The sequence below is a fragment of the Lonchura striata genome, chromosome 4, assembly GCF_046129695.1.
Source record: "Lonchura striata isolate bLonStr1 chromosome 4, bLonStr1.mat, whole genome shotgun sequence".
In the NCBI taxonomy this organism is placed as follows: domain Eukaryota; kingdom Metazoa; phylum Chordata; class Aves; order Passeriformes; family Estrildidae; genus Lonchura; species Lonchura striata.
In genome coordinates this window covers 26,379,357-26,403,189 of record NC_134606.1, presented here as the reverse complement: position 1 = coordinate 26,403,189, position 23,833 = coordinate 26,379,357, and the positions used below count along the sequence as shown (strand labels likewise).

The 23,833-nt window shown below is 38.7% G+C and overlaps 1 protein-coding gene across 1 annotated transcript in view; it reads left to right on the top strand.

Moving 5' to 3' along the window:
* The first annotated feature begins 5,768 nt into the window (after positions 1 to 5,768).
* Positions 5,769 to 23,833, top strand: part of USP46 (ubiquitin specific peptidase 46) — a 33,587-nt gene continuing 15,522 nt past the window's right edge. Inside the window, exons 1-4 of the mRNA XM_021528765.3 lie at positions 5,769 to 6,264; positions 19,011 to 19,091; positions 19,836 to 20,049; positions 22,015 to 22,244. Of these exons, the coding sequence (XP_021384440.1) occupies positions 6,229 to 6,264; positions 19,011 to 19,091; positions 19,836 to 20,049; positions 22,015 to 22,244 (561 nt within the window). The 5' untranslated portion in view covers positions 5,769 to 6,228. The remainder of the gene's footprint in view (positions 6,265 to 19,010; positions 19,092 to 19,835; positions 20,050 to 22,014; positions 22,245 to 23,833) is intronic.

Genomic DNA, 23,833 nt, shown 5'->3' with positions numbered 1-23,833 from the left:
TATCACAACTTCAAGAGAAGACATGCAGAGTCTACCTAACCTATCTGTCCTTTTCCAACCCCTCTCTATAGAATAAAATAACTGCCCTTTAATAAATTACTGCAAGGATCAGATCTGGATGTGAGCCTCTTTACTTGCAGGTTAGTTCTTCCATCCTGGAAAAGTGCTGTAACCACTAAGCTGCTGCCTACAAGGCTGCAGGCAGATCTGCTGTTTCTGTGCGTGTGGGATGTAACTTTTATCTGAATGAACTTCTCAGCTGGGCACTGAGTCTGCCTACAATGTGAGTACTTTGCGGACTTGAGGGAAAAACCATGATATTGGTAGATCTGAGTACAGGTTAATTTTAAGATTACCCTGGATCACTCATTAACTGGGAGAAATACAGGCCTGGTCATGAGCAGACTTTGTAGGAAATCCAGTTATCATGGGGACATTTTAAAATTTATTAAGTGGCAGCAGGGTGTCTTGGTTATTTTCTAGATTAGTGTTGAGCTTTTTAAGGAGTTAGGTGAGCTGAACTAACTTGTTCAAATCTTGAAGAGCGGTGCTCTAACTAGCCAAGTCTGTCTTTGTCACATGCAAGAATTAAGTCTCAAAGTCACTGCTTTGATGCTTCTCACAGAAGAAAGACTCTAGAAAACAGTCATTTAACAACATCAGGAGTTTACCACAATGTGCAATTGTCATAAATGTTTCACTTCAATTTTACTTTCTCCACACTGATATGAAGGAAAATCAATTAAGTAAAATCTCATTGTAAACCATCAGTCTTTACAGTTGGATTACCTGCAAAGTAGTATTAGTATTTAGTAGCATTAAATAATTGTCAGGTTTCAAATCTTAGAATTTAATAGTCCTACATATATATATATATATATGTGTGTGTGTGTGTGTGTGTGTGTGTATGCATGTGATTTGGTTAAAACTTTGAGATCTAGTGTAATGTAATAAGTGTAATTTAATTTAGGCATAATTTAATAAAATGTAAAGATTATTTTAAATTCATACTGAAAATAGACTAAATGCCACTTACTGCTTATCTGCCCTTTGGGTTTTTTTGGGGGTTTTTTTGCTTGTTTGTTTTTTGTTTGTTTTATATTTTTTTTGTCCTCAGAATGCTTGTGAGTTAAAATTGGAGCCTGTAAAATAGAATAAAACTAATAAATAAAATCTTTGGAAAAGAGAAAGGCAAGCCAGAATCATTATTTCCTTTTCAGAGGCAGAAATACCAATATATTTCTGTAAAAAACTTCAATTTTCTGTTATTTTTGCTCAGTGAATCTCTTTTTGTTTGGTAAATTACTTCCATGGTTAAAATTTTTGGTTATCTCTTTCCAGTTGATATGTATGATTAGAATTTAAATAGTGTTTTTCCACCTGAAAGCACATTTTGCATAAGTAAGAAAAATGCCAGTAAAGTTTGTTAGTGAGCTCTCTTGCTGAATAATATACCTGATGAAGACACCATTCTTCAAGATTCTTCTTTCTGGAAAGGTGGGAATATTTTTACTTGAGTACTGAGTGTGGGGAAGGTTAATATTATTTAAACTGATGAAGCAATACACTGAAGTTCTCTTATTGTCACTGTTCCAAGCTCTTAACACAGTGTATTTGAAACTCAAGCAGAAGGAAAACGGCAGGAGAAAGATATATATAATGAGATAATCACAGCTCCGGGCCATTATCAACATTGGACTGGCTGCAGAGGCTTTAGCAGCTTCTTCATAGGATAGAATTTAATGGCTTGCACTAGAGAACTCTTAGACCCTTTGTATCTACTCAGTCAGCTTTTGGTACCTTGACATCAATGTACTTGCCTCTGTCTTATTCTGCTCTCTTTGGGCTTTCAGATCTGGTGTCTGGCCAAGAAAAGATGATGTCAGATGTAAATGTGTTTTGTTTTCTTCTGTAGGGTAGTAATTTCTGAGAAAAATTAAGTGATGATATTCTCTACTTGCCAACTAGTAAAAAAATAGCAAAAGGTAAGCAAGATTTGGGGATCAATTTAATGCAGTTTTATTTCCATACTTTATCTTTAGAATGCTGACAAGTCATACTGTCACCAAAACATGAAGTTTTACAGTATTTTGAATCAAGGAATAATTTCTCAGATAATTTGAAAATGCTGGGTAGGTGTTGCTTTGAAGATGACAGTCTTAAAGAAGAATAGTGATTCTAAAGTTGGGTTGATTTTTTGGTTTTAGACTCTCCACATTGTCTATGGATTTCCATGAATTGTTCATGGACTACAACTCTTACCATTCGAATTTCAGGTGCAGATGGAGTGGTTTCCATGGACCTGCTATGAGCCATGTGCCACAGATTCAATCCATAGGCTGCAAGCTGGTGTTTGGCATTGTTCTAAAGCCACCAGTCTGTTCTGAAATGAGGCCAAGCTTCATGGAAGAGCCTGATTTCTCATTCTTGTGTCTACATATTTTCCATTTTGTTCAAGATATTTTGCTATTTTTTGGTAGAACATCATTTAATATTAGATACAAAACATTTTAAAAATTGTAAAATTCTAAACCTACATTGTCAGCACTGCAAGTATTTCAGATCTCTGAATTCTCTTATAATTCTTATATATTTTCCATGCTTCAAGAAAACTTTTTTCCAACTTGTAATTGGTTGGAAATATATCCTGAATTTGATCTATTCCAAATATTTGTTCAGCAAAACCGACTGATGATTACCTACTTCTGGGCCCAAGTTTATTACAAGAAAAACATAAATGAACCTTTTGTGGAATTTTACAAGATTTCTGGAAAGGAAATGCAGTATCGTCTTTGTAGCACAGAATGAACAGATATTCTAGTCTCAGATTTGCTACCAACTTTCCTGTGTTAACTTTGGGCAAGTCACTAAATTTCCGCTGGCAATTTTCTTGCTTTGTAAAAGAACCTAATATTAATTTGCCACCAAATAATTTAACAACTCTGAGTGAGTGCCTGCAAAATACTCTTGCAAAAAAGTCTGATGGAAAATGTTATGGAAATCCACGCCTCTGTTAGCCAAGGAGGATATCTACAATAGGTCCATATTTTATGTAGTGAAATCGAAATGTTCAAGTGTAAAACCAGATGAGACCAAGATGGATCTAAAATTAAATGCAGGAGGTATTTTTTGACCTTTCAACAGAAATTATATAAGCACTTTTAGGTTATAAATAGTCCTTTGTTTTCCTTGTCTTTGTCTAACACTCAGAAGAAACACAGGGTTGGTTGTTTGTTGTAAGGAGATAGGGCAATGCTTCAGAGTGGAAACAATTGTGCACTGTTCTTTATTTATACAATTCTTATAAAGTTTGTAACTAATATCTGTTGCATTGCTTAGCACTTTTTTATCTTCAAAAAGCTACAGGAATAAAGTTTCTATTCCTGAAAATGACAACAGCAGAAGAAAACAAACACAGATACCAGTCCATTTCTAGCATGAAAGTTTCTTTCTTCTTTCCTGTTTTGATATGTCTGAAGATTGAAAAAGACAGTGCTAGACTATTATCAAACTGAAACATAATTTCCTGTATATTATTCCCTATTTTTATTATTTATCTTCAGAAACAAGGCATGAAATATGTTCACCTTTAAATGAAAGTATTTATATTATCATTAAGGAATATGATACTGAATTCTTTATAGAATGATATGTGTGCATGTTTACAAACATTCCCTTGAACAACTAATAAGTGCTTAATCAGTAGCAATTTAGTTTTGTGTCAAAAATTCTTTAAAAATCAGAAACAACTGAAAATTAAAGTCAAAAAAAGTCAAGTAATTGGCATTTGAGAAAAACAGAAGTATGAAAATACCACTTTTTTCTTTTTTGTTTTCACACTTTCTATGATTTCTCTGGAGTTTGTATTATGGAAATAATGTTATTGACATTAAAATATATGTGAGGCAAATGGCTTTATTAGATACTGCATTTTGTTTCATTTAAATTTTTAATCACCTTTCAAACCCATTTGTTTGTTCCATAACTTTTTACTGATAGCAACTATGATTCTCCACAGTAAATTGGAATAAGTAGGCTGCAGAAAACAATACATGATTAGGCTTGTGTAATAACAGGCATCAGTTTAAAAAACAGGGACGGTGCAGTACTGTCCACTCTCTGCAGGCTACTTAGAAATGTGCTGGAAACCAATCAGACCTTGATTGCTTCAGTCCTGACATGTCGGCTTAACTCCCATTTTCCCTGGTTATGTTGAGAAAACCTGTCATATTATGTGTAATCCAGTTCTCTGAGTTTAAGCAAATTAAATACTTGGGATCAAATTCACACGTAATGTAAGACCATGAACTTAATAGAATTATACCAAAGATAATTTTTTCCCCATGTTATTTAATGGCCCTTTTGAATAGTGATTTGTGGATTAATGAAGCAGTTTAGTGGCCCTGAGGACTTCATTCACTCCGTTAGGTACAAAAATCTTTCTCCATCCTGTATGTTGAATGTCTGCAATGATTTAATATAACTAATCCAGTTTAAGGAAGAAAGAAAATTCTGTCTCTGTGACAACTTGATTTTGAGTTTCTTTGCTGAAGCTGTCAGCAGGATACCAACTAATGCCAAATTTGATACCATTTTTATAAAGTGGGCATTTGTCTACAGTGAGCTGGATTAAGGCCACTTATCTAACAGTATTCTCAGGGTAGGAATTTATCTTTAGATGTTACTGCTGATGCCAGATTTTTATTCCTAATCATAGATCTTTATTTGAAATGATAATTAAAAAACAAAACAAAACAAAACAAAACAAAACAAAACCAACAAACCTGACTTCAGAATGTTTCCAGTAAATAAAGCCTGTGGATGCAGGCTCTACATGCTGCAATTATTTTATTCTAGCATCATGAACTGAAAGGCGTAGCCAAGCATGAGCATGCCACGCTTGAGGTGCTGTTAGGAGCAGAGGTGTCTGTAGAAATGTTAATAGTTCTCTCTTCATTTGAATGATTTCCTCAGCATAGCAGAGGAACAATAAACGGGCCTTAAGCTCCTGCTGAACAAAAAGCAATATCTGCTAAGGAAAGGCGAATTCTAAGATGAGGATTTCCCTAGCTGAACTCTGTTCTTGCTTCCCTCAGAGATTTGCTATGTGACCTCAAGTTAGCTATTTAACAACCTTGTGCCTATTACCACGTGTGTAAATTTAATATACTTACACTGCTCTGCCTTGGAGAAAGGCACGGGCCTCAACTTGCTTGTGTTTGAAGAGAAACTGAGATTATTACATTTGCCGTGTTGTATAAATGGTACATGTCGTGAATTTGTGAGTGAGCACTTGCACACGTGGTGTGGACACAGTCACAAAACAGCATTTGTGAAGATAAATGTTATCTGCATGAATGGCAATGCAAAGCACCAACTGAGGGCAGTAAATTACATTCCAGCCTACTGTTCTGGATTTCGCAAGTACCTGGGCTCCTCTGTACCTCCTAACCAGGTGGGGTGAGCACGTCCCAAAGCACAGTGCCGCCGTCCTCCTGCCCGCACTCTGCCTTCCTGTCCTTCACCCTGCCTGCCGGTATGGCTGCATACGCACTGAGGCCGGGTTTCTCAGCCCCATGGCTGTTCCCGGCCCGGCGATTAAAGCACCCCGGCCCCTGCCGGACGGCCCGTGCGGAGGAGCGGCGGGCGCAGCTCCCCGCGCCCCGCAGCGCATTGGCTGCGGCGGTGGCCGCCCCGCCGAGCCCGCCGGGTGCCCCGTGCCGGGCGCTGCCTCTGACCTTCCCTTCCCTTCGCTTCCCTTCCCCTCCCCGGCGCTGTCAGAGCGGATCAGCGGGCGCGGCGCTGCGATGGAGCGGCGAGCGGCAACGGCGGCCGCCGGGAGAGGAGGAAGAGGAGGAGGAGGAGGAAGGGAGAGATTAGCGCGGTGCCGGCTGGCGCAGAGGCGCGGCTGAGCGCTCCAGCGGGAGCCCGGGGCCCTGCGGACCGTGCGAGAGGCAAAGGCGGAAGAAGCGGAGATGCGGCCGCTCTCCCCGCGCTGCTGAAGCTCCCGGTCACTCGCCCGGAGGAGGGAGGCCGGGAAGGTCCGTCCTTCTCGCTGCTCTGCGGGCGCAAAGGGTGCCTGTGCAGTCCCCTCCTCTTGCTTTTATCCCAGCCCCGGAGCAGGAGCCGCCGCCGCCCCCTATCCCTTCCTGCGCTCTTCCCACCATGAGCGGGGCTGTTTTCACCTTATAAAGATGGCGGTGTGGGATCGCTGCAACCTTTAGACTCATGACTGTCAGAAACATCGCCTCCATCTGTAATATGGTGAGTGCTGGCGGGGGGCGGGCGGCACGGCAGCCCCTGCGGGGGCTGGCTGGGGGGCTGCCCCGGGGGCGCAGCCCAACCGCGCGACTCCATCCCTTGCCCCGGGCAGGCTGCGCCGGGAAGTGCCTGGGATGGAGTTGGCCGAGGAGAGTGCGATGTCCCGAGGAGTTTTCCTGGAGCAGCCCGGGCGTGGGCCCGGGAGGCACGGAGATGCAGAATCAGTGCGAGGCCCCACGGAGCGGGTCTGACCCCGGCCGAGGCGCGCCCTTCCTCCGCCTGCCCTTCCTCTTGCCCTAATACTGCTAAAGGACCAAAGTTGGGTTCTGAATCCGCATTAAATCAATGACCCTGTTTAACCCTCTCAGGCAGGCACTCTGTGGTCTCCTAGGGCCGGGAGCTCCTCAGATTACATAGAAAACGAGGATGTTTAGATGCCGAATAACACCTAGGTGCCTGTTCTAGAAGTCTTGGCTTTAGAGCTAACAGGGTTTAACTTGCACTATATGCTGCTCGAAGAGAACTGGTGTTTGTAAAGTACTCTTGAATCACTTGGCTTTCTCAAAACCACTCAGGCAATTAGGAAGGAATAAGGAAACGTTTATATTTTTGTTTACTATGTTCACTTTGCTACTTTTCTCCCCATGGAACAGTTGAAACTATGTTTTCTGCATTGTGTTTGGGTTTAATTTAAATTTTAACAAACTAGGAGCACTTAATTTGATTTAGGTTTTTGAAACTTCTTGGCAGGAGGAAAAGCTCAAACTATGTCAAAGACTTTTTAATACAGTGAGACTGTAGCAAACTTGCCAAATAAATGGTTGCATGCTAAGCATCCCAATGCAAACAGAAGAGAATCATATTTTTGTTAATTTTCATTTTTTAGTCTGTATTTTTCACCCTTATTTCCAGGTTCTTCAAGAGCAGCTACACACAGTTGCCAGCTTGCCTCCATGTGGTGCCCCAGCATGCCTTGTGCTGCTGATGCCACACATACCATTGATCTGCCCTGGAGAATGGAGCCTGTCTCTAGGGTAAGGCAATGGGCACAACCCCAGAGGCCTGGCTCCTGCGGGGTCTGAGTGAGGGAGTGCAAATTGCAAGCCTGCTCCCCTTCCACGTGTCCACACTTCCACTTAAGTGGGATTGCTTTTTGGTTGCAAATGAGATGCCTGGGAAATCCTATGCATAGGTTTGATTTGAACCTCAGCCCTCCCTTTGAAATACATGGTTTGAAATGCAGGGAGGGTGTGTTGATTCTGGGCTTAAAAGAATTAATATAAAATCCAGATTTGAGGTATAATAACCTGGATGCTCACCTTTCTTCACCAACAGTAACAAGTTTTCTGAACTCTTCATTGTTCTTAATGATTTCCAGTCCAGTGAGCAACAAATACTGCAAAAAGAGGTTCAGGAAATGGTACAGGACTGCGGAGAAAACCTAGGTGCACTTACCTTCTCTCTGAGACAGGCTTCAGTTTTTACTCATTAATGGTGGATGTAATGCCTTGCAAACTGTATAAAAGAACACTGCATGAAGGGGAGCTGGAGACTCATAGGTGGATGTAATACCTTGGCATAAAGTGCTAGGAACTCTGACTTTTTCATGTGCTTCAGGCAGTGCACTTGTACGCAGCACACTTCTCCCAAAGACTGAACAGATTCACAGCAGAACTGATGAGGTTGTTGCAGTGGTGTGCTGCAAATGTAGCATCTGAGAGATGGAGAGACCGAAGGGAAGAAGGAGAGCCCCAAGCAGAAAAGGCATACAAGGATTCGTACTTTAAGGCAATTCTAGCTCATGGTACTGTGACAGAAGGTGCAGTCGATGTAATATTAATGATATTTTAAGGCTACATATTCCTTGAGGTCTGTGTACTTAGCTTTTAGAGATGCCATGTTGTGTTGGTCACATTTAGCTTCTTCTGGATAACCCTCAGGGACTGGAAGTTCTTTTAGGTATAAACAATGGAGTTTTAGACAGCTACAGGAATTTGGGGCTGTAAGAGAAATACAAATTCTTGCAAGTGTTGACAATATTGTATTATGGCTCCTCCAAAAATGTGTCCACTCTGATGAGGTGATGGACTTGAACCAATGATCTGTAGAAGGAGCTGTGACAACCTTCCAGAGGGCTAGAGGTATAAAAGTAAACCTTTGCTTTTTTAAAACCTAAATATTTGCAGCTCTAGTTTGATTTAGGACATCTGTAGAAATCTATCTAGAAAGATGCTGAGATGCTGATTCTCAGACCTTGCTCCTGCACTATAATATAGTGCTTGAAAACTGAGCTACTGACAAGTTGTGGACTAAGAAATAGCTGTGTAGTTCTTAGGTAATATATAATGTTACATAATAGTAGGTTTCTAAGTTTGTTAACCTGGCTAAACTCAGTAATTAAAAAAGGGGTTCTGGTCTTTATTTTTTCCCATTCCACTTTAGAGTGTTCACAGAGGGTTTTTCAGTTTTTGAAAAAAAAAAGCCCCCAGAATTCAAACAATTATGTCTGGTTGATTTTTAGGGGTGGCATGGAGAGTAGAGGAAGAGAGACAGGCAGCAATTGGTGCTGAAATACTTGTCCTTCCCTGAATGCAGCTTAGGTTGTGTTTTCAACGGTAGTCCTTTCTTGACAAAGTTTTTTGTGTGTGTTTGTCCAGTGTTTGGTCTCATGTCCTGAAGAGAAAAATATTACTGAAATTTAACTGAATTAATTGAAAAATCTGGCTAGCCAGCATTTTTGGATGTATGTTTGCTATTTAGTTGACTGCCAGATATTTGGTATCTTGGGTTGCAGTTTTGATCTCCTGAAGATCTAGAGCATGTTAGTCTTTTCAGGAAGGATCAAAACAAGTGTAGTGAAGCAAGAAAGACAGGGACAGTATTTAATTCACTTTCAAAAGATACTTAGTACTGGATAAACTCTCACATGCTGAGACAGACACAGTAGGAGCTAGCCAGTAAGAAGTAAATATTGGTTTATTTGGGGGAAGTTTCCACTTGGCACATTTACTTGTAGTAAATATTTAAATGCACAACTTTCTAGAATTAAATAAAATTTCTCTATTGTCTTTTACCAGGTTTGTCCCTTTGTCCCCTAAGTTATAATAGTAGCAATCTAGTTCTTATTCACTGTTTTGCTTAATGAGAATTAAGTGCTAAAACTTGTTCTGAATGGGTGGAGGGGATGAAGGCAACTGTGCCTGAAGGAATCAGTAGGATTCTTATGTGAGCATTATGGCCATGTTCACTGAGAAGGGAGGTGTAGTCCGCAGGATGTTCAACTCACCTGCCCATCAGCCCCTGTAAAAGCTCATTCACTTCACCTGCACACCAGTTTCACCACTGAGGGATGTATACAATATGCAGTTGTCATCTTTTATGTAGGACAGGTACAACAGATGTGAAGAAGCATAAGATAAATTGAAAAAACTCTATTTGAAGGAGTACCAACAGTCAGTACCTTCTAACACTGGTAGATTGCAGGCACCAATTAGGGATGTGATGTAGCCCCTATAATGCTGTAATTCTCTTTTGTTATTGTTTCTGTGGAATAACTCAATGACTCAAGTACCAAATCCTGGTTCAAATGTAGACAGGCATGCTGAAATCTTCTGCAGTATGTTTCTCTGTTCATGAGCTTTAGGTACAGCCTTGAGTTCTGAGTTAAGCTCATGCTGCAGCTGTGGCCTAGGGATATTACTGTTATGTGCAGTGAAGAACATCTAACCACTTCAGATGTATTGACATACATTTACACTGATCTGGCTAACAAACTCTGTGGATCATATTTCTCTCTTTTAGAATTCTGTTGAGAACAGTTATTAATTCCCTCCCTTTCATAATTTTGTAACAGTATTTAAAATATTCCAATTAGAACTTCATAGTGTTCTGACAATTAATGAACAGAATAATCTAAACACATTCAGATTTGTCTGATACAAGGTATCATCTGATGGTTACTCCTGGTAGTTGTAGTATAGATATCCTTTGGAATAAAAGTTGCAGTTCCTTGGATTAATCTTGGAGTTTTATGTTATTCTTTCTTCTCATAGTCTTATAGTTATGCATTTCAGAAAAATAGCTGGTTTTCTGCATGAAAACATTCACACAATTAATCAGGAATTATGTGAACACCTGTGAATTGCAGCTTTCATTTAAAAATAAACAAGCAAGCAAACAAAGAGTTTCTAACAATTCTGGAAACTGGTTGTAGAGAAAAAACATACAAGCCTAGGAGTCTCTACATTCAGGAAACAAATAAGAATAAATGTTGGATTTTTAAAATTTAATAGCATGATTTTAGAGACTAATTGCAGCATTTGTTTGAATATAGGTCATTGGCAGAATGAAGATTCAAACTACAAACATATTTGAAAAAGGCTTTATGCAAAAAAACCTCTACAATTTTAAGGCTGCAAAAATACTAAAATCCTGTTTCATACGGGAAAAATAATATTATTCAGTTATAGAATTGATCACTATGATTTTCAACTGGATTTATTCATTTGGACAACCTGCAGTATATAGTTCTTCATGTCTTATATATCTTCCCATAAATACAGATAAAGACAAAATAATATATGCCAGACATTAAAAAGAGATATCTGAATGCATATTTAGATTGATAAAAGAAAATAAATTTTTACGTCTGATAAGATTAGAGAGTTCAAGCAATACAGGTTTAGAAGCATAGTCTCAATCGTGCACAATTTCAATATAATATAGAAAATATAGAAACAAAAATATGATAAGAATGGAGAATATGAAGTCTAATCTTTGTAATAACTTTCTGAAGTAATGAGAAACTTGAGACTATGGCTGACAAATGGGTACTGGACTAACAAACAGAAAGTGTGCATTCCATCAGAAGATGAACAGAAGTTCACAAAAGGTATTTTTTATTGGATAGAGGAGTATATTCTGGATGAGAAACCTCCTAATGTATCATTCCTAAAGTAAACTTGGAGTAATGGCTGAGGCTTGTCTTGCATGAATACTTTTAGAAGGCTAAAGTGGTTATTATGTACTTACTAGCTGCTTAGAAAGTAAACACAAAAGGACAATTCATGAACAAAATGTGCAGTGTACAGTGTGTTTCTTTTAGATGCATGTAGTCTTTGGCTTCATATTGCTGAATTAAGAGTAAAACAGTGGTTATGCTAAACACCTCAGTAAAGGAACCTCTTAGTTATAGCTCAGCAAGGCTGAGTGAATCTGAATTGTGGAAGATATTACATTAAAAGCAGAGTCTGGACCCAGATTAACTGTGTGTGGTGGGCAAGTGCCACATAGGAGGTGACGTTCTGATGGATTTGAAGAGCCACAGTCTGTGGAGTCTAAATCCTGGCCAATCAGAGAAGCAGTCAGCCAGTTCCCTTCTGCTGACCTCTTTTAGCCTCAGAAACTGTCCTTCGTTGGCGGTTTTGTAGGTACGCTTGCATATATTTATTACCTACATTGTGTGCTTAGCACCCCAGAATATCAGTGCTTCTGGGGAAGAAGCATCCCCACTGTCAGGACTCCACTGCAAGCATGTTCCTGGGTATGCTCAGCCATTGCAGAAAAGGCTGTTGTGCTGAGGGATTCAAACCAGCCATTACTGGATATTGCATGTTTCAGTCATTTAATTTGATTTTTTGATTTCACAATTAATGGCATCATAACAGCTGTATGTAACGTATCCTATGACAATAAAGTCTCCAGCTATCCACCAAATATGATAAACCTATGTTATTTCTGATGTAGGTCAGCCAAAGTTGGAGATTGCCAATGATAGGAACGACATCGCATTTCCTAATGTCTTACTGGAATCTACATTACGGTAATTTGAGCTTGGTACTTCTAATCCTGTCCATTGCTGAGACCAAGAACAGATTAGTTCCTTTCTGTAACAAACTGTAGACTTTCAAATACTGTCATGCCCTTTCCTGCATTATGGAGCCTTTTCTGTCTTATGCAACACAACCCCATTCAACCCTTTTTTATAGGTCACTTTTCTCTAGAGTTGAGTCTTCCACTTTGACTGGCTTCTTTTGGACTCTTTCCAGTTACTTTTATCTTCCTTGAAACCAGGCATCCAAACCTGGATGTAAGATGTCTTACCACTGACAAGTTAAACAGGAAAGTTACTTTAAGATCTTAGTAGACCACCTGCAAGATTTTGTTATGTTGTCAACATTTGTTGTTATGGTTTTGGGGATTTTTAAAATAATACTGCAATAACTGTGGCTTATTCATCTTAGGTGACACAGAGACTTCCCTTTTCTTTCTTGCATTTCTAAAACTTTACTACCTTAGTCAGCTGTTTGGACATGATGATTCTTCTCTTCATGTGCGGAATCTTACACTTGTCTCAGGTCCTTAGAGGATTTCTCTAAAAGAAAAATACTATAAAATTTTTTTTAAAAAATTCTTAACCTGTCCCGCAACATAGCAGCAGCCCTCATTACTCACTTTGTATGGAGATGTAATGAATGTATTCCTACTTCTGTCTCCAGGTTATCAGAGTATTCCAGCTGGTGCAGCTGTGGCAAAGTTTAGAAGGTGCCTTGCTTTTAAAATGCTCTGAGGCAGCACATATGCAGTCTATGTGGTCTAGACAAAAATGTTACTGAAGACGTTAATAGTTTGTAAGCAAATCTTAGTTCCATTTTGACACATCAGACCATCTTGAGGCTATGCATTCTGAAGAAGGAAACTGGCCAAACCAATGGTTTTGCTGCTTCTTCCAGCAAAAGCCTGGGTGCCATTAATCCAAGAACAATGAAGCTGGAGATACAAAAAGACTCACAAGAGAATATTGAGTTGCAGTTTGGTAAAAGCTATCTAATCTTAGAAAGTTTAAAGGTCAATATTTTAAAAAATTACTTGTGGATGTAGACACTGGACTTGCAACACTTCAGTAGAACCTCACCTGCAGTACTTTGTTGCTTTGAGAAAACCAAGTTTATTAGCTATGTAAGAGTGAGTACCTTAAAAACTTTGTCCATGGTTTTAAGTGGTTCAGGATTTCAGGTCTTGCAATTTTTATCCGCTTCTTGGAAACCACACAGTATATAGGGGTGATGTTTTTTGTGGTATATGTAATACTTAGATCTGTAAATAGAGATAGTTTAGTGTACCCAGCAAGAAAAAAGGTTAGACCTCTCCTTTCAAGCTCTTATAATTTTCCTTAATGAACAGAAGGCTCTTTTACATTTTGATAAATCATCTTTCCTAAAAAAAAATTAATACACAGTCATTTTTCAGTCAGTCAAGGTTCTTTTGCTGTTTACTATGATCCCCTCTGTGTTTTCATAGAATCATTTCTTTCCTCTTTCTTCTTGTGGTAAAAAAGACCCAAAACAGCTTTGCTGGAAGAACAAAAAGTATTTCCTCACAGAATGAAGAGAGAGCTAATGTGGTTAAATTTAACCATCTTGGGGGACTTCCACTTTAAAAAATTACAGAAATTCTCCACGTTTGGCATCTAATATCTATGAGCTTTTAAGAAGGCTTGTTCAGCTATTTCATACTAACTAAACCTCTCTGAAAGCTGTGATTGTTCCTGAGGATAGCCAAAGTCCAGCACTGGGGACAGGTGATGCATCTTTGAAAGCAGCTGCATGTGTGCTGCATGCTATGCTATTACTAATTCTCCTTTGACTCTTAATTTTTTTGTGGGAGCTAATTTCGGGATTTTTACAGTTGCCTCTTCTTTTGAGTTATCTCTCACTGCCATTTGTTGGCCAGGAGGCTTTCCCCATCTTTCTTTATTTTCTTTTTTCCTTTCCTATCATGTGCTGTGCCTTCCAAAATCCTTAAATTCAAACTGCCTAGCCCTGAAGCCATTTCTATTTTTACTCTAATTTCTCTTCTACCAGCCAGAACATCACCATTAGTTTGTCTTAAGTCTTCAGTTTTTCCCTTCAGGAAACTATCTTGTTTCTCTCACTTTCCCTGAATACTAAGAAAAAAGAAATCTAGTCTATAAATGTATATGATCTGAAACCCTTTGTCATGGATCAGCCATCTTCCTTCATTAATCTCTTTCTCTTTGTGTAGTTAAGTTTCTGTTTTAGTTATTCAATTTTTATGTGTTTTTCCATTATATTTTTTAGATTTTCTTGTGAACAAAATATTTCTTCTTATTTCTTTTTTTTTTGTCTTTGTACAGACATATTTTTCCATACAAAGAAAAATTTAATTAATTTTTTATTTTTCATACCATGTCTCTATTTAGTGCTACCCACTTGGGGTGGGTATCACTAAATAACATAAGGTGGCTTATGAAGAGTCCTAATTTCTTCACTGTATCCATTTACTTTAAATTAAACACATATATATTTCTAGAAAGTTAGTACCGTTTTTATAGCTGTCACAGTATGAAGTTTAGTCTTCTTTTTCTGTCTCCTGTTGACACTATATTTCATATTAGCTCTTGTCCATTTCTCATCCTCCATAAAGTAATTGTATTTAGATTACTTTGCTACATGTGATTTATTGAACCAATTGGATTACTTCTTTTTATCCTGAAGTTTTTTTATATATATGCTAAAGTGTAAAGGAACTTCAGGGTTTTTTTTTACCTAATCTGTTTCATGTGATCAAAAGCACAAATGAATCTCTTAGCAACATTATCAGAAATTTCAGCTGAAAAGAAAACCATCAGTCTTACTCTTTGGAAAGTCCAGGGCAAAATAACAAGAGGAAAAAATATAGGTCATATGGGCCAAATGTTTTTGAAGCCATGCTGTGGCAAAAATCTTGGCCTGAATTGACCTGTGCTTGGCTATGTCTCCAGCTGTATGTCTTTTTACAAGGGCTGAATACTGATTGTTGAATTAAGTGGTAAAACTGAGAAATCAAGGTTCCAACACCACAGAATACATAGTAGGAGTTTCCACATTGACCTAGTTCTCACTCTCATTAGGTCTGGATACGTTTCCTTCACTAGTGTATTCTTTTAAGAAGGAGCCAGTCTCCTTTACTGTCTCTATACTTTGATATGATTCTATTTAATACTCCAAAATCTCACTTCATTGACTTATGCAGCCTCTCCTCATTTCAGGCTCTACAGTAGCTACACTGCTGCTCCTGCTTATTTTTATGGAACTACAGTAGATTCAGCTGTTGTAGGATATTTCTCCTAGCTGAAGCTTTCATGAAACAATAGAGAGTGGTTGCATTAAAATGTCTGAACAGGTTTTCAGTGTAGAAGTAATTAAAATTACTTCCTGAGAGTGAGAACAAACACAAACACACTGAAAAAATAGTCATGGTTGACGCTTGCTGTAGATTAACCTCAACAGACTAACTAATGTTTTCCATTTGATATGGTTGATTTAAACTGAATTCTGAACCACCTTTAACACATCCCTAATAATATATTTTTTCCAGTTTAAACCTGGATTGGGTGTACAGTTTCTGGTATACTTTCTTGGAAAAATTTCCTTCTTCTGTCCTTATGTCAACTACTTATTGAAGAGACTTCATGTGCAAAACAAGTAATTTATATGCAATGTGACATGGTTTGAGTTTTACTAAGTAGCCTGTCTACATTTTTTTCTCCATGTAAGGAATATATTCTTCTTTAAAGCACCAGGTGTCTCTGCTTCTTACCTATGTTCCTAAACTTCTTTTCCAAGGATTTAACAGTATCTTTTTGGAAACCTCAGAATAAATAAAAATCAGACTAAAATTCCCTTTGATACAAGAAGGCCCTACTCCTAGTGAAGTCTGAGTAGGTTATGTCAGTTTACTCAAAGATTTAATTTAGCCTCACTACTTTATTTTATATTTACAGCAGCCAAGGCCTGGATGTTACTAAACATGTGGTTTTTTCAACAGCACTTTGGAAATTTCCATGCAATATTGGGTTTTTATATGAAGACTGGTTAACATAGATCATCAATTTATTTGGTTTTCAGTGATAATTTTGTTTGATAAATCCTGATTCTTGATCTTTCTCACAATATTTACAAGAAAATTTTAATACAAGAAAGGGTTTTTCCAACCATCTGGCATCCTCTGATGTAAGAAACCCTGGCCCTGGAGAAAAGGCAAATATAACTAGGAGCAACTAGTTAGCAGAGCACTTGCATTGTAATTGTCTAACAGAATGCACTAACCTGTAGTTTTATGAAAGTGTAGGAGGTTACTTTCTAGAGATAATATTTTCCATGAACTGTAGAGGAAGAATTTATTTCAATGTGGACAATACTTCCTACAAAACTGGAAAAAACAACCATTTCATTTTTTGTTTAGGGAACTTGATTGTAATGTTCAAAATGAATTCAAAGAAAACTTTCACTTTGATCTGAATGCTGTACTATGAGTATTAATATGAAGATGTTTTTCCTCAAGCTGCATTAATCTTCTGTAGTCATGTTTCTCTTGTATCAGACAAAGGTTTAAGAGTAACAGTGGCTGTTTGCTTCACTGCTAATATCAGATAGATAAATATTTATCAGTTTCTTCCCTCTTGGAATACTTTGCTGAATATGTGCATCTTTGGCAAGGCTGACTTTCCAAGCAATGCAACTAACCTTCATATGAGACTTACATAATTATCACACTGTCATCTCTGTTGAATGGTAGCCAATAATTGCTTTGTATTAATCAATCTTTTTTTCCAAGTTTCTTGCCAAGGCTTAGCAGAATCTGGTGACACCATATATCCCTTATGAAGTTTCTCATAAAGGCTCGTGCTTGTAAAGTACTTCAGATTCAAAGGATTTTCTGGGAAATAACATGGTCTGAGCAATGAACTCCGTGTTATGTGAGAGAAAGAGAGAGAATGGAAAAATATCTGAGAAGGGGATGTGAAATATGAAATCTTCGGAGCTTTTCTTGAACCTGCCAACTTAAAGGAGATGTCTTACTTTCAAGGCTTGCAAATTCTCAAAGAGCACCTGTACTGAGTTTCACACTGCTAATTCTGTTGACTAAATCTTCTTTTAATGAATTGGCATGAAATAATAATCTAATTTGGCAAGCAGTGGTGATGGTAGGTGCAGTGGGGAAACAGAAATCATTCCTTGGGGAGAAGATGGGGAAGGGACGTGAGAATTTTAAATCTGATTACCAGTTTGAAAATTTTAGCTGATGAAGTCTAAGCAAATGCCTACCTTGACTTCACCAAGGCTTTTGACACTGTCTCATACAATGTCCTCATAATTAAATTCAAGAAGTGTGGTCTAGATGGGTGGACAGCAAGGTGGATTGAGAACTGGTTGATCCCAGAGTCACTATCAGTGACACAGGTTCTGGTTGGAGGCCTGACACTTGAGGTGTCCCCCATGATTCAATATTGGGAATTGTTTAACTTATTCATTAATGACTTAGATGAACAGGCAGAGACATCCTCAGCAAGTTTGGTGATGACACAGAGCAGGGAAGAGCAACCAATACCCCAGAGTGCTGTGCAGCCCTTCAGAAGGGCCTCGACAGAGGAAATCCAGTGAAGGCAAGTGCAGGGTTCTGCACCTGGGGAGGAGCAACCAGCACAGGCTGGGGATTGCTGGAAAGCAGCTGTACAGGGAAGGACCTGGGGGTTCTGGTGGACAACAAACTGTCCACAAGCCAGCAGTGTGCCCATGTGGATGAGAAGGCCAATGGTGTCCTGGGGTGCATTAGGAAGAACATTGGCAGCAGGCTGAGCGAGGTGATCCTGCCCCTCTGCTCAGCCCTGGTGAGGCTGCATCAGGAGTGCTGTGTCCAGTTCTGGGCTCCTCAGGGCAGGAGAGACTTGGAGCTCTGGGAGCAGGTCCAGTGGAGGGCAACAAAGATGAGTAAGGGATTGGAGCATCTCTCTTGTGAGGAAAGGCTGAGGGAGCTGGGCCTGTTCAGCCTGGAGAAGAGATGTCTGAGAGGGCAACTCATCAACATCTATAAGTATCTGAAGTGAGGGTGTCAGAGGATGGAGCCAATGTATGTGTATAGGAATTATGACGTTTGCTTTGGCAGCAGCTACCTTACTTGCTTAATAATTTAAGCTTGTTCAAAAATGGGCATTTTAATATAGCCAAAGGACAGGTAATATACCAAACTAGTGGTTGTGCTTTCACACCAGCAGTCACCTAAACAACATTGGTGTTGAAGATATAGCTGAAGATAACTTGCCACACTAGGGCAGTGACTAAGAGATCTAACAGGGCTTGGATTTATCTGCTCTTTAAAGTTAGATAGGACAAAATGACACACATATTGCATTTGCTTTTAGCATCTGTGATGTTACTAGAACTGTGTGCCAGTCTGAAGCCCAAGTATTGTTACAGGCTGATGTTTAATTCAGAGGGATTCAGAGGAGTTTCAGTAATGCTTAGAAAACCTGCCTTCCATCTAGGAACTGATTTTGAGGGTTGTACTTAAGATCAACTACTGTCTTTATGAGACGAGAGTAATGGGATCCAGATGACCATGTACACAGTAAAAATAAGGGGGAGGTGGGTGTGGGAAGAACCACTACTGTGACCTGTTCATTTCTAGTCATCTATTACTAGAGGGTCCATGCCAGGCCAGCTCAACTATCCAGATCTGCAAATATTTTTAGTGGCTCATGAGACTGTTGTGCTTGCCTAACAGTAAGGCAGAGTTAGCTTGACTAATCATAGCTAAAAGGAATTAATTATTTTCTGTCTTGATACTGTCCATAATTTTACTTTAGAATCTTAATATTCTAAATAATTTCTGTTTTTGTTGTTGTTGGTTGGTTTAGTTTCTGACATTTTTTCCTTTTTTTTTTTTTTTTTTTTTTTTTTTTTTTGTAGGGCACCAATGCCTCTGCTCTGGAAAAAGACATTGGCCCAGAGCAGTTTCCAATCAATGAACACTACTTTGGATTGGTCAATGTAAGTACCATTTTGATGTTACTTGAAATTTTCTTTATTCCTTGGATTTGTTTTGTTTTTCACCCCTGCTTTTACCAATCTTATTCTATTGCAGGATTGTATTTTATTTTTAAGTGCTGCTCATATTGCAATTTTAGGCAAAGTGGGTTGCAAAACTCTATCAGATGTTTGAAGATGGCTTTATACACCCCCAGAGAGAACAGTTCTATGAATATTTCCAGGGATTAGAACATACACTTAAATAAAATTAAAAGTCTATTTTAGGTGTGAAATAGGACAGAGGAAGTGATGAAAGTATGTACAAGTTTAGGTACAGCATTCTGCATTAGTGACTCTTAGGAGGAGCTTTTTTATTTGACCAAGGAGAAAATGAGCGAAAAGAATCTTTAATCACTTGTTTGTTCCCTTGGAAATGATAGAGATATAGTAATTGTTTCCATTAAAAACATTAGTCATTCTCCTACTGAGCAATAAGATAGAGCCCAGATATGGAAATAAACTTAATGAAATCCACTGCAATAAATATTTTTCTTACAAGTGGAAACCTTTACTTTGCATCCTAGTTAATTTAGAACACCATAGTGTTTTTCATGAAGTGTCATGGTGGGTGTGGAAATCTATTTCTACTGCAACTACATGGCAAAATAGCTGGTTTGTGACAGTGACAGGAGTCAGAATTTGGATGAACAGCTAGTTTTGTTGTGATGCACAAGGATTAAGCTTGTTTTTAATTTTGCATGGCAGTTTGGGAACACCTGCTACTGTAACTCCGTGCTGCAGGCATTGTATTTTTGCCGGCCATTTCGGGAAAATGTATTATCATACAAGGCCCAACAGAAAAAGAAGGAAAACCTCTTGACTTGCCTGGCAGATCTTTTCCACAGTATTGCTACTCAGAAGAAAAAAGTTGGAGTTATTCCACCAAAGAAGTTTATATCAAGGTTACGAAAAGAGAATGGTAAGTGTAAAACCAAAGTTCTCTAAGGTATCCATGCATTGATCAAAAAAGTATAAATGCATAATAAGCAATATGATCATAGAAACACAGGTTAGATTTGTAAATTGCTTTAGTACTTTGTGAGGTGTATTATTATTTTAGTATCTGTGTATATGATATTATGTTTGAAATAATCATACCAGATTTCATAGGCTTCCAGAAGTGTGTGGATTAATGATGTTTTCACAACATGGTGGGGCAGACCTTACTGTAGGGTGAGCTAGGGCTGGGAATAGCATGACACGGGTGTAATTTAAATTTTTTTTTTTTTGAGTATGGCAGAGAGACACATTGAGGGCAGCTGGCAGTATAGAAACTGTGAGACCTAGGAAGGCTGCAGGCACCACCAGCTCCAGAACACCCTGGAGGATAAGGAGCCGGGTACGCATAAGGTGGTCCATTGATTACACATCAGCTGCTGCTCTGGTTCTTGGAAGTGGTGGACACAGTCTTACTTGGTGAAGCATCAGACCCCTTTTGACCATTAAGCTGGCCACAGCATAGACCTAATCTTGTAGTAGTTCTGTCTAAGGGATATGAGCCTGTCACAGTTCCATTTTGGCCTGGATTCATATCGGTGTGGATGGTATGATTAGAAACAGAGAGGCTTTGAATGAAGAGAAAAAGTATGAGTCAAACACCTGGAAGAAATTGCTTCCTGGTGACAGCATATAAATGAGCAGACTGTTCATTTCAGAGCAGACTTTTGAAATAATGAAAAAATTAACTCTGAGTCATCTAGTGATAAATGCCCCCACACTGTTTGGGATCACTTGTAAAGACTGGATCTTGTTTTCAGCTTTTTTAAATTAGTGCCAGAGTCAGTGTGTATTACCCTGCTTATATGTCCAGGCTAGACACTACAAAGCCAACGGTTCTGTGCAATATTCTCTAAGGAAATCCATGTGAAGTTTCTCAGGAGCAGGGGGATAAAAATACACATTTCTGGGAACATGCATACTTTTTTTTTTGACATGGTGGGCGAGTTAAGTCTTTACTGGAGAAGTCTGTACTATGTCACCACTGGGATATTTTCCCCTCTTACTGCAAGCAATTAGTATTGAACAGGAATTTATTCTCTACCTCCTATCAACAGGTTATTTCCAGGTGCTACCTGGGACACAGGGCCTTGGTATGTGTAGAAGTTTGTTTGGAAGAGATATATCTTACTAATGAAAACCCACACATCTTTCTCTTAGATTTTAGTGATGAATATGAAGTCACATGGCATAAAATATGACTTTGGCCAGTTTGGGTCAGCTGCCTCACCTATGTCCCCTTCCCAACCTCTTTCACACCCAGTCTACCAGCCTTTGGGCAGAATGAGGGTTGGAGAGATAGCCTTGATGCTGTATGAGTGATGCTCAGCATCAGCTGAAACACTGGTACATCACCACCACCATTTTAGGCACACCTACAAAGCACAACACAGTAGCCTGTTGGGCTACTGTGAGGAAAGGTAACTCCATCCCAGACACAGTACACAAGTATGTGGCAGCATCCAATGGCCTCAATTTTCCCAGCCATGTGACTTACTGTCAAAACTCTGTGATGTTCCTGAGTGTCTGAGGGTCTTGGAATATGGGGATAGAAGTCAGTGCTGACTAAAGTTAGGCAGTAAGTGTCTAGTGTAAGGAAATAATTTAGGATGAGTCACTCTCTTGCTTTCTTCACTGACTGTAATGGGAGCCTACACAAGCAACTCCAATGAGTGTAACTTTCTAGACAGCTGAAGTTAGGTGAGATGAAGCTCTCCCCCAGAGTAACTTCACTGAGGCCAGGGTGACTGGCTGCAAAACTGTTCTTTGGAATGACTCCAAATACTTTGCTGAGCAAGGGCCAGTACAAGTATTTGGGAAAAAAATAATTTTCAGTCTTGGAGGAAAGGATATTCAGCTGTACAAATCTTGACTCTCTTCTTCACAGATCTCTTTGACAACTACATGCAGCAGGATGCACATGAGTTTTTAAATTATCTGCTCAACACCATTGCAGACATTTTGCAGGAGGAGAAGAAACAGGAAAAGCAAAATGGGAAACTGAAAAATGGCAACATGAATGAAGCCGAAGAGAACAATAAACAGGAACTGACCTGGGTGCATGAGATTTTTCAGGGAACACTGACTAACGAAACTAGATGTTTGAACTGTGAAACCGTAAGCATTGGGATAGATTTTTTTTTTGGTTGTTTCCCATTAATAGATAGATACATTTTGTATATATAAATATATGAATCTTTTCAGACATCTGAGAATTGTGGATATTCCTGTAGAATTTACTTCTTGAAGTGAGTATATTCTTTTCTAAAAATTTATTTTTCTAAGCATTACTTGGCTAATCTCTGCCAAGTTTTGCTGTCCTAATACATATGTCTACAGTTAAAATCCTTGCTGGTAAATCAATACTTTTCCTTATCACTGGAACTTTGAGAGAAGGTATTCACATGATATTCATATAATAAGTGAAATGTTATGATTATTTATGTTAATTCCATTTTAAGAGTCTGACAGATATACCAAGGGTTCATTATTAACAAACTGTTTTCTTTTATCCCCCTAATAATTTCTAGAGGATTATGTCAGTTTGAAATGTCTTATATTTGAGCTATATGTAAAAATTATTTTTTTTTAATTGTTCCTGTGAGGTTGCATAAAGGAGTAGCAGAGACAGGAAGAAAAATCTTTGGGGAGACCAGTGACACTGACCTTCCACAAAGGTTGGAATTAACATCACCTAACCTTTGCTCGGTGAAGCAAAGTTGATAGGCATCATGGATGAACTAGTTATCTCAACTCCTGTAGATGATGGAGATTGTGAAAGAGCTTTTGCAGGAAACTCTCCATCTGTCCCTAGGCTGTTTCATGAAACAAAGTTTTTAGCAGTATCTGGTGTTTTGTTCCATACAGCTTGTCCTGGCTTCCTGGTGTTAAAATTGTTGGTGCAGCAATGCTGAGAACTGGGCCAGCAAACTGATCTGGCCTAAGAATTATGTACTTTTACTAAGATCAGTGCTGCTACTATGGGCTTCCTCAAAGAAAACTCAACTTTAGATTAGCTGCATTAAGATGGGTGAAGGTGCCCAGAGAAGGTATCTTCAGACAGCAAGCTGAGGTTCAGACAGCTGAAGCTTGGTCCTACCAGATGTGTAAAAGAACAGAGTCTGATATTTCTAATAATAAAAGAATAGCTCTATATTCCAAGAAAATACATGTGGCTCTTCCAGGAACTTGGTCAGAGGAGGATGGCGAGAAGAGCTACAATGATAGTCAACATAAGATGTTTGAGCAAGTTTGGAACAAGCTTGTAAAAGTGAACACATGAGAGAGATGCTGAAAATTAATTATTTAATCTATTTCAGTTATAAAACCTTGGGTAATAGCAAGTTAAAATTAGTGAAAAGTTAAAATTATTTTTTAACTGACAAGCTTCTTTAAATAGTTGTGGCCTAGTTCTAAATCAGTATCTAATGTTTACTCAGAGAAACTGTGGTGAAGTGAGATGTGTCCTTGGGTAACAGCATAACTGCACAATTCCATATTTGTAATTCAAAGTGATGAGACTATATGGAAAATGTAGCTTGTCTGTAGCTTCCTCTGAGTACAGAAATACTGTATACTGTGCAGGATATTTTTCCAGTGTGTTTTCCTTGGATTAATGTAACTTGAAATCTTAGGAAAATAGTAAAACAGATTAAAAGTTATTATTTTGCTAAAATATTCATAAGTAGTACATGAAGAATCATTCC